This window comes from Tachyglossus aculeatus, chromosome 2, assembly GCF_015852505.1.
Source record: "Tachyglossus aculeatus isolate mTacAcu1 chromosome 2, mTacAcu1.pri, whole genome shotgun sequence".
NCBI classification, from domain to species: Eukaryota; Metazoa; Chordata; class Mammalia; order Monotremata; family Tachyglossidae; genus Tachyglossus; species Tachyglossus aculeatus.
Window position 1 is genome coordinate 162,337,323 of NC_052067.1, and position 15,753 is coordinate 162,353,075.

Sequence of the window (15,753 nt, forward strand, 5' to 3'; positions counted from 1 at the left end):
GTGGCTGCTCCAGCTTCTCTGGAACCGAATGGTCTCATGTCAGGCCCAGAAGGTGCCACAGGAGCCGGCGGAGACACCAACGTGCCGCAGCAGCCTCTGCCCTTTGCCGTGCGGGGCTCGGGCCCAGGGACCAGAAGGGGTGTGGTGGCGGGCCCTGGGGTGGGGTGGCGGCGGCATGAGGGGACATCTTGAAGCCTGAAGCCTGCGTACATAAGGCGGTCGGGCACCCTGCTCCGTATCCGGGCCCGCTGACAAGGTTTCACCGGCCCCTGGGCCCCAGTGAGCACCCCCACCCCCGAGAGCCACCCCCTCGCTCCCCCGGTCTTTGCCACCCCAGGGCCCGCCAGGGCCGCCCTCAGGACAGCTTGTTTCCGTGCAGCAGAGGGATGACGTAGACGGAGATGTCGTCCCCGGAGCCCAGTCTGTCGCTGGATATCCGCCAGCCTCGGTCTTTCAGCACACCCCGGGCTCGCATGACCAGGTCCTGGGCCGCCAAGGTGTACCTGCCGGGGCGAGAGGAGAAGGAGGAGGAGGAGGAGGAAGAAGAGGAGGGTTAAGGTCAGGGTCAGTCCAGCTGGGCCTGCGGCGAGGAAGAGGGCTAGAGAACATGCCAACTCTGTCGTATTGTACTCTCCCAAACTCTCAGTACAGTGCTCTGCATAAAGTACGACTCCATAAATACTACTGACTAACTGAGGGCAGCAGGGATTTATGCCCCTGAAAACCCTGGATCTCATCAGCCAGGGTTCAAGAGCGTCTTAGAGTTAAAAAAAAAATCAGAAAATGCTCCTGTCCATTCCTTCTGCTCATTCCCCTCCCTCCGCTTCTCTCCCAACTCTCCTCCCCCACTGCCACTCACCAGCTTCTCACAAAGCTAAAACAAAAATTACAATTCCCCCATCGGCTGCGGGTCAAAACAAAGTGGGGGCTACAGGGGTGAAGAATGGGATTGGGTGGTGGGGGGGAGCGAGTCGCTTTTGTTTAGGGCCAGAACCCAACCTGAAAGTATGAAAGCTACAGCCCAAAATGAGGAAGCAGAGGTGGCAGAGGTGGGAAAGCAAAGCCCAGAGAGGCAGTAGGGCGAAGCTTCTGGGTCGATGACAGTCTGGAGCCAGAGAAATCTATTACCGGACACTGCCCCTATTCACCAATGCCGGGAACTTGACATTTAACTGCTCCAGCATTGGAGGAAGGCTCAACTAGTTTGAAGGCATCCACTTCCTCCCTCATGAAGAGTCTCTGTGGAATGTAACCTTTGTATCTGGAGAACATTTTTTTCTCCTGTGACTGTGGCTCTGGGAGCGGGGAGGCAGTGGGCCACGGGGTGTGATGGCCGTGGGACTGGCTGGGCCTTGGTGTTCTCCTCACGGAAAGGTCGGGGCCGTCAGCAGCGGGAGGCAGAAAGAAGGCGTCGGAGCGGAGACGGTTTCAGTGAATATTCACTCGGCAGGGGAGGGGCTGGGAGAAAGCCTCCCTCCCCAAGGAGGGACTCTGTGGAGAGCACTGTGGACTATCCCTCAGGGGTTGGGGCTTGGGGCTAGAGGACAAGGCCAAGGGCTTGCTCGGGCCTGTCAGTCTCAATAATCCCCCAGGGTCAGTGGGCTATTCGGAAGGTGTGGGGGGCAGCAAACTGGCTCCGAAGCCAATAAGGTGAAAAGTTCCAGGTCCATCTTCCCTGGCAGGGGATGGTGAAGCTAAGATGAGCTAAAGGGAACCGAGTCAGTTTTGAGGCTGGGGGTGAACAGACACATTCCCTGCCCTCTAGACTGTGACCTTGGTGTGGGCAGGGAATGTGTCTGTTTACTGTTCTATTGTACGCTCCCAAGCGCTTAGTAGAGTTCTCTGAACACAGTAAGCGCTCAATAAATACGGTTGACTGACTGGTGCTGTTGTCCGGGCCTCCGGGTCTGAGACCCGATGGGCCAGCAGAGTGTGGAGGGGGATGGTGTACCCTCTGTGTTCAGGCAAGCCCTGGGGTCACCTGGTTGGGAGCTGCTTCGCCTGTGGGTGATGGCAGTCTCACACCTGTCCAGCTCTTGTGTCCAGGCAGATCTCTTAGACAACACAGGGCCAAACTGCATGGGCTGGTGGGAATCTGGCCTTTGCCCCGATCGTCTCTGATGTCGGGGCTTGGAAATTTGACCTCGTGCACTTGGGTTCTAGGCTTCGCTGTGGGGACTCCATCAGCTATCCCCCTCTTGCCCCTCTTGCTCACTCCTCTTCCACTACAACCCAACACGCTCACTTTGTTTCCCTAATGCCAACCTACTCACTGTATCTCAAGCTCGCCTAGCTCACTGCTGACCCCTTGCCCATGTCCTCCCTCTCTCTGGCTTAACCCCTCCCTTCCCCTTCATATCTGACAGACCCCCACTTTCCCTACCACTGAAACCTTATTAAAATCCCAACCCCTGCAAGAGGCCTTCCCTTACCAAGCTCTCATTTCCCCTACCCCCACCCGCTTCTCCTGGATTTACCTAGGCATCAGATCTATACCTTCTCAAGCACTTGATTTTCACCCCACCCTCAGGCCCACAGCTGTTCCAAACAACGCTTCCACTCTACCATTTCCCCAATCTGTAATTTATTTTACTGCCTATCTCTCCGACTAAACCGTAAGTTCTTTGTGGGCAGGGATCATGTCTACCACTTCAGTCTCCAGACTGTAGACTTCTCATGGGCAGGGAACGTGTCTACCAACTCTGTTGAACTGTACTCTCCGAAACGGTCAGTACAGTGCTCTGCACAAGGTAAGCACTCTATAAATACCATTGATTGACTGATTGATTTCCTCTTTGTGTTATCAAATCCCAATTCTGATCTTGCCCGTTTGGGAGTTTGGTTTGGTCATGATCACAGGGAGCAACCTAGAGGTTTCAGTAAGATTCTGGCTAGAGTCCCCATTTCCATATTTTCTTTTTGCGGCCTTAAATACAGGCAGGCTGATATTAGCCCTTTAGGGCTACAAAGCAAAATGGTCCGAGATTAGATCCAATGAAAAAAAAAAAAACTGGACTGGATTCAAATGCTCAGTGCCATTGGACTTTAAATGGGGGCCCTCCCATGCTGAAAACTAAACCAGGAAATGGCCACATGAGTCCATATCCCTGAGTGGACACGTCTGTTCCGGGAGCGAGAGGGTCAGTCTGGCAGCCAGCAATCACAACAAGGGTGGCGGGAAGATCATGGGGAGCAAAAGCAGCTCTACAGCAGAGGGTGATCTTTCCTAACTCAATCAATCAATCAATCGTATTTATTGAGCGCTTACTGTGTGCACAGCACTGTACTAAGCGCTTGGGAAGTACAAGTCGGCAACACATAGAGACAGTCCCTACCCAACAGCGGGCTCACAGTCTAGAAGGGGGAGACAGAGAACAAAACCAAACATACTAACAAAATAAAATAAATAGAATAGATATGTACAAGATAGAGTAATAATAGAGTAATAATAAATAAATAGAATAATAACTCACACCCTATCCACATCCATGAAAAATCTCACCATGTGTAGGGCCGCATTTGAACCCAAAGACCAACTGGTTCATTCAGAAGGGCATTTCTTGGGCACCCACTCCTACTTCAATGGCCTGTTGCCTTCTATTCCTCCCCGTAATGGGCTCACACCTTACAACTCCCCATGGTCTGAGAACATGCCCACATTCAGAGTTCTGCAGGACTGGCCGCCCTTGGCCGATTCATGGACTGATCTTTCCTGGCTAATCGAGGGGGGAATGACTTCGGCCAGGTGCATCCATGAGTGCCCCTGGCCTGGAGTCTTGGAATGGTGGTGGTGCCTGACAAGAGGACAGCAGGACTCTGGATGGGTCCATGATGTTCTAGAAGCCAGAAGGATTTGCCCCTTCCAAGTGCAGCAGTACGGGGGGGGGGGGGGGGGGGGGGGGGGGAGGGAGGGAGGCAATCCAAGTTGGCGGCAGGAGCTAGAACGGCCCTGAAGTGGAACCATGCCTTCCAGCTGGTTCCACACAGCCCTTTCTCAATGGAAGATGCCCTCTTGGATGCCCACAGGCGTGCCCTATGGGACCCTGCCTCCTCACCGCTGGACTCTTGCACACAGCGGAGTTGGGACCACCAACCAAGCCATGCTCCTGTATATATGTATATACATATTTATTACTCTATTTATTTTACTTGTACATATCTATTCTATTTATTTTGTTAGTACGTTTGGTTTTGTTTTCTGTCCCCCCCCCTTTTAGACTGTGAGCCCACTGTTGGGTAGGGACTGTCTCTATATGTTGCCAACTTGTATTTCCCAAGCGCTTAGTACAGTGCTCTGCACACAGTAAGTGCTCAATAAACACGATTGATTGATTGATGCTCGCCTATGGCCGTAGCTGGAAACTGCCGCCAGCCCTTCCATCACTTCTGGTTCCAGAGAGACATGTTTGCATGGGGAAGCAGCCTCCACTGGGCTCCCGGGTCTTTTCTTCAACCCTTCGTTTCCTCTTCCCTGAGTGCTGCCGACCTGGTTTTCTCCTTTAGGCCAAAATAGGGCCGTTCCAACATTAGAAAAGCGACACCTTTTCCATACCAATGATGCCATTTATTAAATGCTTACTACTGGGCCAAGCCTGGTGCCGAGCACTGGGATGGGCAGGTGATAATTAGATCGTCCCCCAAGGGGCTCACTAATGAAGAGGAAGAAAAAGCAGTTATTCTATCCCCATTTTACAGATGAGGAAACTGAGGGCCAGAGTGGTTAAGAGACACCCATCCAAATCCCCACAGAAGACCCCTGGGACTAAAATCGGGTCTCCTGATCCCGTTCCCCCCAACCAGTCTCTTCCCCCCAACTGCCTCCTCCACAGTTGCACTCCTTGGGCGGAGAGTCCAGGCTCAGCCTCTCAGGGACTTCAAGTTCTGCTGTGGCAGGGGAAGCCGGGTCCTCTCCCGCTCAGGGTCGTCCTGAGCCTGTGCTCTTATGGCCACTGATCGGCAGGGGACTACTGCAGCCCCGGAGGTAAAAAAAAAGGGGTCAGCAGACCTCCATTTCCCTTCCTGGACACACATTAATGAGCAGGCTCCAAAAACGTCAATCATTACAGGGGAAAAAGCAAACTTCTTTCGCTTAAAGGGCGCACGCTTTGGAACACCGTCTGGTTCTGCCAGCAATTAGTTGAGTGAACTCCCTAGAAGTGTTTAATAAAAGAGCTTCAATCCTTTGGCCAAAATTAACTGCACATTATCAATCATTCTAGGTTACTGAAAACGTGGATGGCTGATCAGCTTAGCATCTTACCTCCTTCCCTTCCCCACAGCACCTGTATATATGTATATATGTTTGTCCATATTTATTACTCTATTTATTTTACTTGTACATATCTATTCTATTTATTTTATTTTGTTAGTACGTTTGGTTTTGTTCTCTGTCTCCCCCTTTTAGACTGTGAGCCCACTGTTGGGTAGGGACTGTCTCTATATGTTGCCAACTTGTACTTCCCAAGCACTTAGTACAGTGCTCTGCACACAGTAAGCGCTCAATAAATACGACTGATTGATTGATTGATTGATATTACTTAGCTATGATTTTGCATAGGGCGGGGGGGAGGAAGGAGGTGGTGTGGGTGTCCGGAGGGAGGGTTGGGTGTGTGTGAAAGTGGTGGGCATATGTGTGTGGGGGGGGTGTTTGTGCGTGTGTATATGTCGGGGTTGAGGATGCGTGACTTCCGGGGTTTGGGTATGTACAGGTATGAGAGAAGCAGCATGGCTCAGTGGAAAGACCACAGGCTTTGGAGTCAGAGGTTATGGGTTCGAATCCTGACTCCGCCAATTAGCTGTGTGACTTTGGGCGAGTCACTTAACTTCTCTGTGCCTCAGTTCTCTCATCTGTAAAATGGGGATGAAGACTGTGAGCCCCCCATGGGACAACCTGATCACCTTGTAACCTCCCCAGCGCTTAGAACAGTGCTTTGCACATAGTAAGTGCTTAACAAATGCCATTATTATTATTATTATTATTATTATTATTACTACAGGTGTGTTGGGGTACTTGCGAGGGGTGTGTGTGTGTGTATAGAAAATGTGGATACAGTATTTGGATAGGACAACTTTTGGAGGCACTTTGTGTGGAAAAAGAATAGCAAAGATACACGTAGGATTCTATATATTGGCCACCGGCCACAAGAAGAGAAAGATCAATCAATCAATCAATCGTATTTATTGAGCCTATCCTATCCCGTCTGGACTACTGCACTAGCCTTCTCTCTGATCTCCCATCCTCGTGTCTCTCTCCACTTCAATCCATACTTCATGCTGCTGCCCGGATTATCTTTGTCCAGAAACGCTCTGGACATATTACTCCCCTCCTCAAAAACCTCCAATGGCTACCGATCAATCTGCGCATCAGGCAGAAACTCCTCACCCTGGGCTTCAAGGCTGTCCATCACCTCGCCCCCTCCTACCTCACCTCCCTTCTCTCCTTCTACTGCCCAGCCCGCACCCTCCGCTCCTCCACCGCTAATCTCCTCACTGTACCTCGCTCTCGCCTGTCCCGCCATCGACCCCCGGCCCACGTCATCCCCCGGGCCTGGAATGCCCTCCCTCTGCCCATCCGCCAAGCTAGCACTCTTCCTCCCTTCAAGGCCCTGCTGAGAGCTCACCTCCTCCAGGAGGCCTTCCCAGACTGAGCCCCTTCTTTCCTCTCCCCCTCGTCCCCCTTTCCATCCCCCCGTCTTACCTCCTTCCCTTCCCCACAGCACCTGTATATATGTATATATGGTTGTACATATTTATTACTCTATTTATTTATTTATTTATTTTACTTGTACATTTCTATCCTACTTATTTTATTTTGTTGGTATGTTTGGTTCTGTTCTCTGTCTCCCCCTTTTAGACTGTGAGCCCACTGTTGGGTAGGGACTGTCTCTATGTGATGCCAATTTGTACTTCCCAAGCGCTTAGTACAGTGCTCTGCACATAGTAAGCGCTCAATAAATACGATTGATTGATTGATTGATTGATTGAGCGCTTACTGTGTGCACAGCACTGTACTAAGCGCTTGGGAAGTACAAGTTGGCAACATATAGAGACAGTCCCTACCCAACAGTGGGCTCACAGTCTAAAACAAGATCTATTCCTTGTTGGGGGAACTAGGCAGGAGGGGGATCTCTGGGCTGAACAGGCTGGTCACCTCAAGTCCTTAGATCGGTCTGTCCATCCATCTGCACAGCACTGCATTAAGCACTTGGGAGAGTACAACAGAGGCGGTAGACACGTGCCCTGACCTCAAGGGGTTTTTCTATCCATGCAAGTGGGTAGTAGGCAGATTAGGTTTTAGTATGTGGGATTTTGGCTAATGCACCTCTGGCCTGGGTATTTATAACAAAAGTCTGAAAGTCCCAAACAGGACATGACTCAATGTCTCCCCCTTACAGGGTTTTCAGATCAACCCAAAGGGAGGGGGGACCTTCCACCCATTTCTGTTTCCGCTGTCTCCTGGCCTCCCTTTCCCCCCTACTCTTTCCCTCCATAGATTCCCATTTCCACAGAGCCCCTCCCCTGGGCCGACGAACTTGGGGATCCCTCTCCCACATCACGTCTCTGCCTCTACCCCCGCTCAGTCTGCAGCCAAAGTCCCACAGCGAGATGATGCCCACGGAGCAAACGGAAAAAGCCAACACTTCTGAATCTCCCCAGCCTTCGCCAACTCCTGCCTCATGTCTCTTACTTTTGGAACAGGAGGGATGAGAGGGAGAGAGGGATGCGGAGAGAGGGATGAAGAGAAGGGGAATGGAGAGGGGGGAATGGAGGGGGAGGGAGAAAGATAGAGGAGGGAGGGGGGGATAGGGAGGAGGGGGAGGGGAAAAAGAGAGGGGAATGAGATGGAGGTATTGAGAGAAGGGGATGGAGGGAGAGAGGGAGGAAGGGAGGGAGAAGGAGGGAGGGAAGTAGGCAGAAAGACAGGGAGGGAGGAAGACAGAGTGAGGGAGGGAGATGGGGAGGGGGAGGGAGCGAGAGGGAGGGCAGAGGGAGGGGAAGAGGGAAAGAGAGGGAGAGGGAACAAACCTGTGTGGATCATCAGGATCACAGTTGGGTAGAAAGCTGGTGATAGCCCCTGCCACTTCTTCATTGGATAAGACATCCCACAGCCCGTCCGTGGCCAAGATCAGGACATCGTCCGCTCCGTGCTCGTACTGCAACAGATTGTACACTCTCACCTGCAACAACAACAGGCCGCCTTGAAGCCAGTGCCCCAGAGTTTTCGGCCCCGGCCTCTTCTTCTCCAAATCAATAAGCCCAGCAACTGCCTGTTTCATCCCAGTTTAGTTCCCCCTGCCGATTCCATTTTCACCCAATTAATCCACGGTACTCATTGAGTGCTTACTCTTTGCAGAGCGCTGGATTAAACCCTTGGGAGAATACAATGGTAAGAGGTGAACCCTGCCCTCAGTGAGCTTACACTCAAATCGGGGAGACAGACAAGTGAACTTAATTACACGTACGAGAAAGTGATAAGAGTATATAGGTGCGCATACGGTGTAGTGGATACAGCAATGGGCCTGGGAGTCAAAAGGTCATGGGTTCTAATCCTGGCTCTGCTACGAGTCTTGCTGCATGACCTCGGGCAAGTCACTTGACTTCTTTATGCCTCAGTTACCTCATCTGTAAAATCTATTCTCCATCAACACCCACTCCCTTGGAGAACTCATCCGCTCCCATGGCTTCTTTTAGACTGTGAGCTCACTGTTGGGTAGGGACTGTCTCTATATGTTGCCAACTTGTACTTTCCAAGCGCTTAGTACAGTGCTCTGCACACCGTTAGCGCTCAATAAATATGATTGATTGATTGATTCAACCTCCATCTCTGTGTGATGACTCCTAAATCTACATCTCCTGTGGTCCTGACCTCTCTCCTCCTCTGCAGGCTCATATTTCGTCCTCCCTTTAGGACATCTTTACTTGGATGTCCCACTGACACCTCAAACTGAACATGTCCAAAACAGAACACCTCATCTTCCCACCCGAACCCTGTCCTCCCCGTGACTTTCCCATGTCTGTAAATGGCACCACCATCCTCAGTCTCATAGGCCTATAAACCTTGGCGTTATCCTTGACAAATCTCTCTTTCAACCTACATATTCAATCTGTTAAAGAATCTTGTTGAGTCTACCTGCCTGACATGGCTAAAATCCACCATTTCCTCTGCATCCAAACTGCTACCCTGTTATTCCAAGCATTATACTATCCTGCCTTGATTACCGTATCAGCTTCCTTGCTGACCTCTCTGCCTTCTGTCTCTCCCCACTTCACTCTACTGCCTGGATCTTTTCCCTAAATGATGATAATGAAAATAATATTCATTCATTTGATCATTTACACTTACTGTGTGCAAAGCACTGTATTAAGACCTTAATAAGAACAATTAATAATCTTTTTTAGGAGCTATGTGTAAGCTTGTTGTGGGCAGGGAACCTGTCTACCATCTCTGTTGTACTCTCCCAAGTGCTTAGTACAGTGTTCGGCACACAGTAAGGGCTCAATAAATACCAATGATGACAATGAGGTAAATACAAGATAATCAGTTCCCACATGGGGCTCACAGTCTAAGTAGAGGGAAGTACAGGTACTGAATCCCCATTCTGCAGATGAGGGAACTGAAGCCCAGAGAAGTTTGCCCAAGGTTATACAGCAGACAAATGGTAGAGCCAGGATTAGAACCCAGGTCTCCTGTCTCCCAAGCCCGGGCTCTTTCAACAGAGCCATGCTACTTCACAAAACTTTTCAGTCCATGTTTCCCCATTCCTCAAGAACCTATAGGGGTTACCCAACCACATCTGCATTGTATAGAAACTCCTTTCCCTTGGCTTTAAAGCACTCAATCACTTTCCAACTTCTACCTTACCTTTGTGATTTCCTATTACAACCCAAACCTCACACTTTGCTCTTCTAACACCAACCTATTCACTGTACCTCGATCTTATTTATCACACCACTGACCCCTTGCCCACGTCCTGCCTTTGGCCTGTAACACTCTTTCCTTTAATGTTGCACTCCTGCAAGTGCTCAGTCCACTGCTGTACACAGTAAGTGCTCAATAAATACAGTTGAATGAATGAATGAACAATTTGTACCTGCTTACCTCTCCCATTGGATCTCCGGCTTTTTGAAGGCAGAAAATTCATGTTTCTCCTGTTCTAGTTTGGTATCCCAGGGCAGTATACACTTGATATATGCCCATGATGATGATGATGATGATGAAGGAAATGACCCCCTTCCCCTCCCCACAGCACTTGTGTATATTTGTACATATTTATTACTCTATTAATGATGTGTATATAGCTATAATTCTATTTATTCTGATGGAATTGACACCTCTTTACTTGTTTTGCTGTCTGTCTCTCCCTGCTGTTATTATTATTATTATTGTTATGGTATTTGTTAAGCGCTTACTATATGCCAAACACTGTTCTTAGCGCTGGGGTAGATACAGGGTAATCAGATTGTCCTATGTGGGGCTTACAGTCTTAATCCCCATTTTGCAGATGAGGTAACTAAGGCACAGAGAGGTTAGGTGGCTTGCCCAAGGTCACACAGCAGGCAAGTGGCGGAGCTAGGATTAGAACCCAAGTCCTCTGACTCCCAAGCCCATTGTTGGGTAGGGAGTGTCTCTATATGTTGCCAATTTGTACTTCCCGAGCGCTTGGTACAGTGCTCGGCACACAGTAAGCGCTCAATAAATACAATTGAATGAATTAATGAATGAATATCCACCAGAAGTTCACTGTCCTCACCTTCAAAGCCTTAGTCAAATCACAGCTCCTCCAAGAGGCCTTCCTAACTAAATCCTCGTTTCTTCTCTCACTCCCTTCTGCATTATCTTAGAGCTGCACCCTTTATTCACCCCTCCCTCAATCCCACAGCACCTGTGTCCACATCCATACTTTATTCATTCAATCAATCGTATTTATTGAGCGCTTACTGTGTGCAGAACACTGTACTAAGCACTTGGAAGGTATAATTCAGCAATAAATAGAGACAATCCCTGCCCACAATGGACTCATAGTTTAGAAGGGGGGAGACAGACATCAAAACAGTAAACAGGCATCAACAGCAGAAGCAGAAGCAGCGTGGCTCAGTGGAAAGAGCACGGGCTTTGGAGTCAGAGGTCATGGGTTCAAATCCCTGCTCTGCCAATTGTCAGCTGTGTGACTTTGGGCAAGTCACTTAACTTCTCTGTGCCTCAGTTACCTCATCTGTAAAATGGGGATGAAGACTGTGAAGAAGTCTTAAGGAAAATCAATCAATCAATCAATCGTATTTATTGAGCGCTTACTGTATGCAGAGCACTGTACTAAGCGCTTGGGAAGTACAAGTTGGAAAACTCCTCGAGGGCGGAGACTAGGTTTTTCTCTTCTACTGGACTCTCTCTACTGCCTAGTTCAGTGCTTTTCAGACAGTAGGTATTCAATAATTACTACTGAACTGAGAAGAGATTATGTGTCGCCTCAGGTTTTACCGAAATTTACATGGCTGAAGCATTAGCTTTGTTTGTTAGATAATCCTCTTCCCTAACCCCCCAGTCTATTTAAGCTAAGCCTTCTAGCTAACATATTAGACCTTCCTTTCTCCTTGTTAGACAGGAAGTCCAAGCTTGTAAAAGGAATTAAGCACACAGGGCCCTCCGGGGAGCACAAGCATTCCAATCTCCTTAACACATATGGATGATTGGAGTAATGCTTGGAGTAATGGGGTAGCAATTTGGATGCAGAATTTACCACAACGTGCTGTGCAGAGTTAAAGATTTTATCACTACCTGGTGGATACAGCCTGGGCCCGGGGGTCAGAGGGACCTGGGTCCTAATCCCGGCTCCTCCACTTTGCTGTGTGCTGTGCAGTGCTTGCTGTGTGACCTCAGGCAAATCACTTACTTCTCTGTGCCTCAAATACCTCATCTGTAAAATGGGGATTAAGACTGGAAGCCCCAGTTGGGGCATGGACTGTGTCCAACCTGAGAAACTCGTTCAGGGCTGAGGACAGTGACTGGCACACAGTAAGCGCTTAAAAATACCATTTAAAGAAAACCCAAAACTGACAAAAAACCAGTGTAGTATAGTGAACAGAGCACAGGTCTAGAAGCCACAGGACCTGAGTTCTAATGCCGATTCTGCCGCTTGCCTGCTGTGTGACCTGGGGCAAGTCATTTCATGTCTCTGTGCTGCAATTTCTTCATCTGTAAAATGGGGATTCGATACCTGACCTCCCTCCTATCTAGACTGTGAGCCTCATGTGGGACAGGGACCGTGCCTGACCTGCTTATCTTGTATCTACCCGGGTGCTTAGTACGGTGCTTCATGCATAATAAGAGTTTAACAAATAACACAATCATTATTATTATTAACAGTCTTCCATGAGGACAGTTTCACGGTTGCCCTCCTTGATGTAGGAGCAGCAGACCTAGTGGACAAACCATGGGCCTGAAAGTCAGAAGGACCTGGGTCATATTTATTGAGGACTTATTTTGTGCAGAGCACTGTACTAAGCACTTGGGAGAGTATAATATAACAATAAAACAGACACACTCCCTGCCCACAACAAGCTTACAGTCCCATTATAATCTATTTTCTGCCTTCTTTCCTCCACTGACACTGCTCTCTCCGAGGTCGGCAAATCTCACAGTCTTTTCTCTATCTCACTTCTCCCTATTCGTTCATTTCAGCCTTGGACCCTGGCTTTTTCCTCTGTCCCAGAAGCACTAGCTAACCTTAGTTTCACTGCCAATGCCCTCTCTTGGTTCTCCCCCTAATGCTCCGGCTGCTATTTCTGGGTCTCCTAATCAGGGGAGGTCTCCAGGCCCTTTGCTTCCTTGCCTCTCTTGCCACTGATCTCTTTCCCAGCCCACCGCCTTGCCTGAAACTCTCTTTCCAATTCAACAGAGCACTACACCCCACCAGACTGTAAACTTGCTGTGTGGAGGGAATGTGTCTTCCAACTCTTATATGTACCCTCCCAAGCACTTAGTAGAGTGCTCTATACTCAGTTAGTGCTCAAAGACCACTGATTGATAATTTCTCAATCAGTGGTCTTTATTAAGCACTTACTGGTTGCAGAGCACTGTACTGAGCACTTGAGAAAATACAGTACTATAGATTTGGTAGAAGCATCTCCTCTGCTTTTATCTCCACTCCCTCTACTACTTCTCCAACACTTCTGCATCACTTAAGCACTTATTCAGTGGTCTTTATTGAGCACTTACTATGTGCAGAGCACTGTACTAAGCGCTTGGGAGAGTACCACAGGATTAGCCAACAATTTCCTGGCCCACAGTGAGCTTAAACACTCACCACCACCACTCATCACTTCATTTCTCTGTGCCACAGTTACCTCATCTGTAAAATGGGGATTAAAACTGTGAGCCCAATGCGGGACAGGGACGTAGTCCAACCTTATAGGCTTGTATCTTCCCTGGTGCTTAGTACAGTGCTTGACACATAATAAGGGCTTAAATACCATCATTATCATTATCATTATTATTATTATTATTATTATTACCTAAATGCTTAGGGAGTGAGGCTTCAAGTAATGACTGTAACCTTGTTGTGGGCAGGGAGTGTGTCTGTTTTACTGTTATATTGTACTCTTCCAAGTGCTTAGTACAGTGCTCTGAACAAAATAAGTCCTCAATAAATATGACCTAGGTCCTTCCGAATTCCAGGCCCATGCTTTATCCTACATCAAGGAGGGCTACCATGAAACTGGCCTCATGGAAGACTGTTAATAATAATAATGATTGTGGCATTTGTTAAACTCTTATTATGCATTATACATATCCTCTGCATGCTATTAAAGCTCATTTGCACATCTTTTTGTTCTCCCTCCTCTCTATGATTTCTATTAATGCCCATCTCCCCTAGTGGAGTGTAAACTCCATAACGGCAGGGTTCAGCCTCGTGAGGATCTGTGGGAGGGCAGACACTAAAATAAATTAAGAGGTAGAAAGAGGTAAAAGTGTAAATTATTTATTTATATTAATATCTGTCTCCCGGTCTAGACTGTAAGCTCTACACTGTAAGCTTATTGTGGGCAGGGAATGTCCCTGCCAACTCTGTTGCGCCATACTCTCACAAGTGTTCAGTACAGTGCTATGCACATTGTAAATGCTCAATAAATACCACTGATTGACTGAGTAAAGATCTGTCCATAAGTAATACTGGTGGGGAAAGGAGGTAGGGTGATTAACAAAGAGAAGCAGCATGGCCTAGTGGATACAGCAATGGCCCCAGCTCTGCCACTTGTCTACTGTGTGGCCTTGGGTAAGTCACTTAATTTCTCTGTGCCGCAGTTACCTCATCTGTAAAATGGGGATTAAGAGAAGCAGTGTGGCTCAGTGGAAAGATCCTGGGCTTGGAAGTCAGAGGTCGTGGGTTCTAATCCCGGCTCCACCACTTGTCAGCTGTGTGACTTTGGGCAAGTCACTTCACTTCTCTGTGCCTCAGTTACCTATCTATAAAATGGGGATTGAGACTGTGAGCCCCATGTGGGACAACCTGATTACCTTGTATCTACCCCAATGCTTAGAACAGTGCTTGGCACATACTAAGTGCGTAACAAATGCCATAATTAATAAATAGTAAAAAAATTAAGACTGTGAGCCCAAGGTGGGACAGGGACGTTTTCCAACCTTATAGGCTTGTATCTACCCCGGTGATTAGTACAGTTCTTGACACATAATAAGCGCTTAAATACCATCATTATCACTATTATTATTATTACCTAAATGCTTAGGGAGTGAAGCTTCAAGTAATGCAATAGGGAAGGACATAAGTGGGGAGATGAGACTGTAAGCTTGTTGTGGGTGGGAAAGTGTCTGTTTATTGTTGTACTGTACTCTCCCAAACGCTTAATACAGTGTTCCGCACACAGTAAGCACTCAACAAATATGACTGAATGAATAAATGAATGAGAGGTCCAACTGGGAAGGCTTCCTGAATGAGACTGCATTTTAAATGGAGACGAGATTGTGTCTGTGCAGTCTTGATCTACTACCCACACAATGAAAGTCAGTCAGCCAGTCAGTAATATTTATTGAGCACTTACTTTCATTCATTCTTTCATTCAATGTATATATGTTTGTACACATTTATTACTCTATTTATTTATTTATTTTACTTGTACATATCTATTCTATTTATTTTATTTTGTTAGTATGTTTGGTTTTGTTCTCTGTCTTCCCCTTTTAGACTGTGAGCCCACTGTTGGGTAGGGACTGTCTCTATATGTTGCCAATTTGTACTTCCCAAGAACTTAGTACAGTGCCCTGCACATAGTAAGCCCTCAATAAATACGATTGATGATGATGATTCAATCGTATTTATTGAGTGCTTACTCTGTGCAGAGCACTGTACTAAGCGCTTGGGAGAGTACAATACAACAATATAACAGACAATTCCTGCTCACAACGAGCTCTGCTCAGTACCCAGTCCCCTTCATCTCCCTTGCCAACTTTTTTATCTAAAAGAAAGAGCTGATAGATGAGCTTGTTTGGGGATACTTCCGTGGGCTCTGTAACCATGGCAACTTCTCAGCATACCTCAAAAGTGCAGGTGGCATTGTCGGTTTCCTCTGGGGCTGGATGCTAACCACAGTATTTACTAAGCACCAGAAACTGCATGGCAAAGTGGATAGACCATGGGCCTGGGAGCCAGAAGGTCATGGGTTCTAATCCCCACTCTGCCACTTTTCTGCTGGGTAACCTTGGGCAAGTCACTTCACTCCCTTGGGCCTCAGTTACCTCAT

The 15,753-nt window shown here is 48.1% G+C and overlaps 1 protein-coding gene across 1 annotated transcript in view; it reads right to left on the bottom strand.

Annotated features, from left to right (window-relative positions):
- Positions 1-322: 322 nt before the first annotated feature.
- PPM1H (protein phosphatase, Mg2+/Mn2+ dependent 1H) overlaps positions 323-15,753 on the bottom strand; it is a 285,325-nt gene continuing 269,894 nt past the window's right edge. The window contains exons 10-11 of the mRNA XM_038770302.1: positions 8,026-8,177; positions 323-503 (exon numbers count right to left, since the gene is read on the bottom strand). Of these exons, the coding sequence (XP_038626230.1) occupies positions 356-503; positions 8,026-8,177 (300 nt within the window). The 3' untranslated portion in view covers positions 323-355. The remainder of the gene's footprint in view (positions 504-8,025; positions 8,178-15,753) is intronic.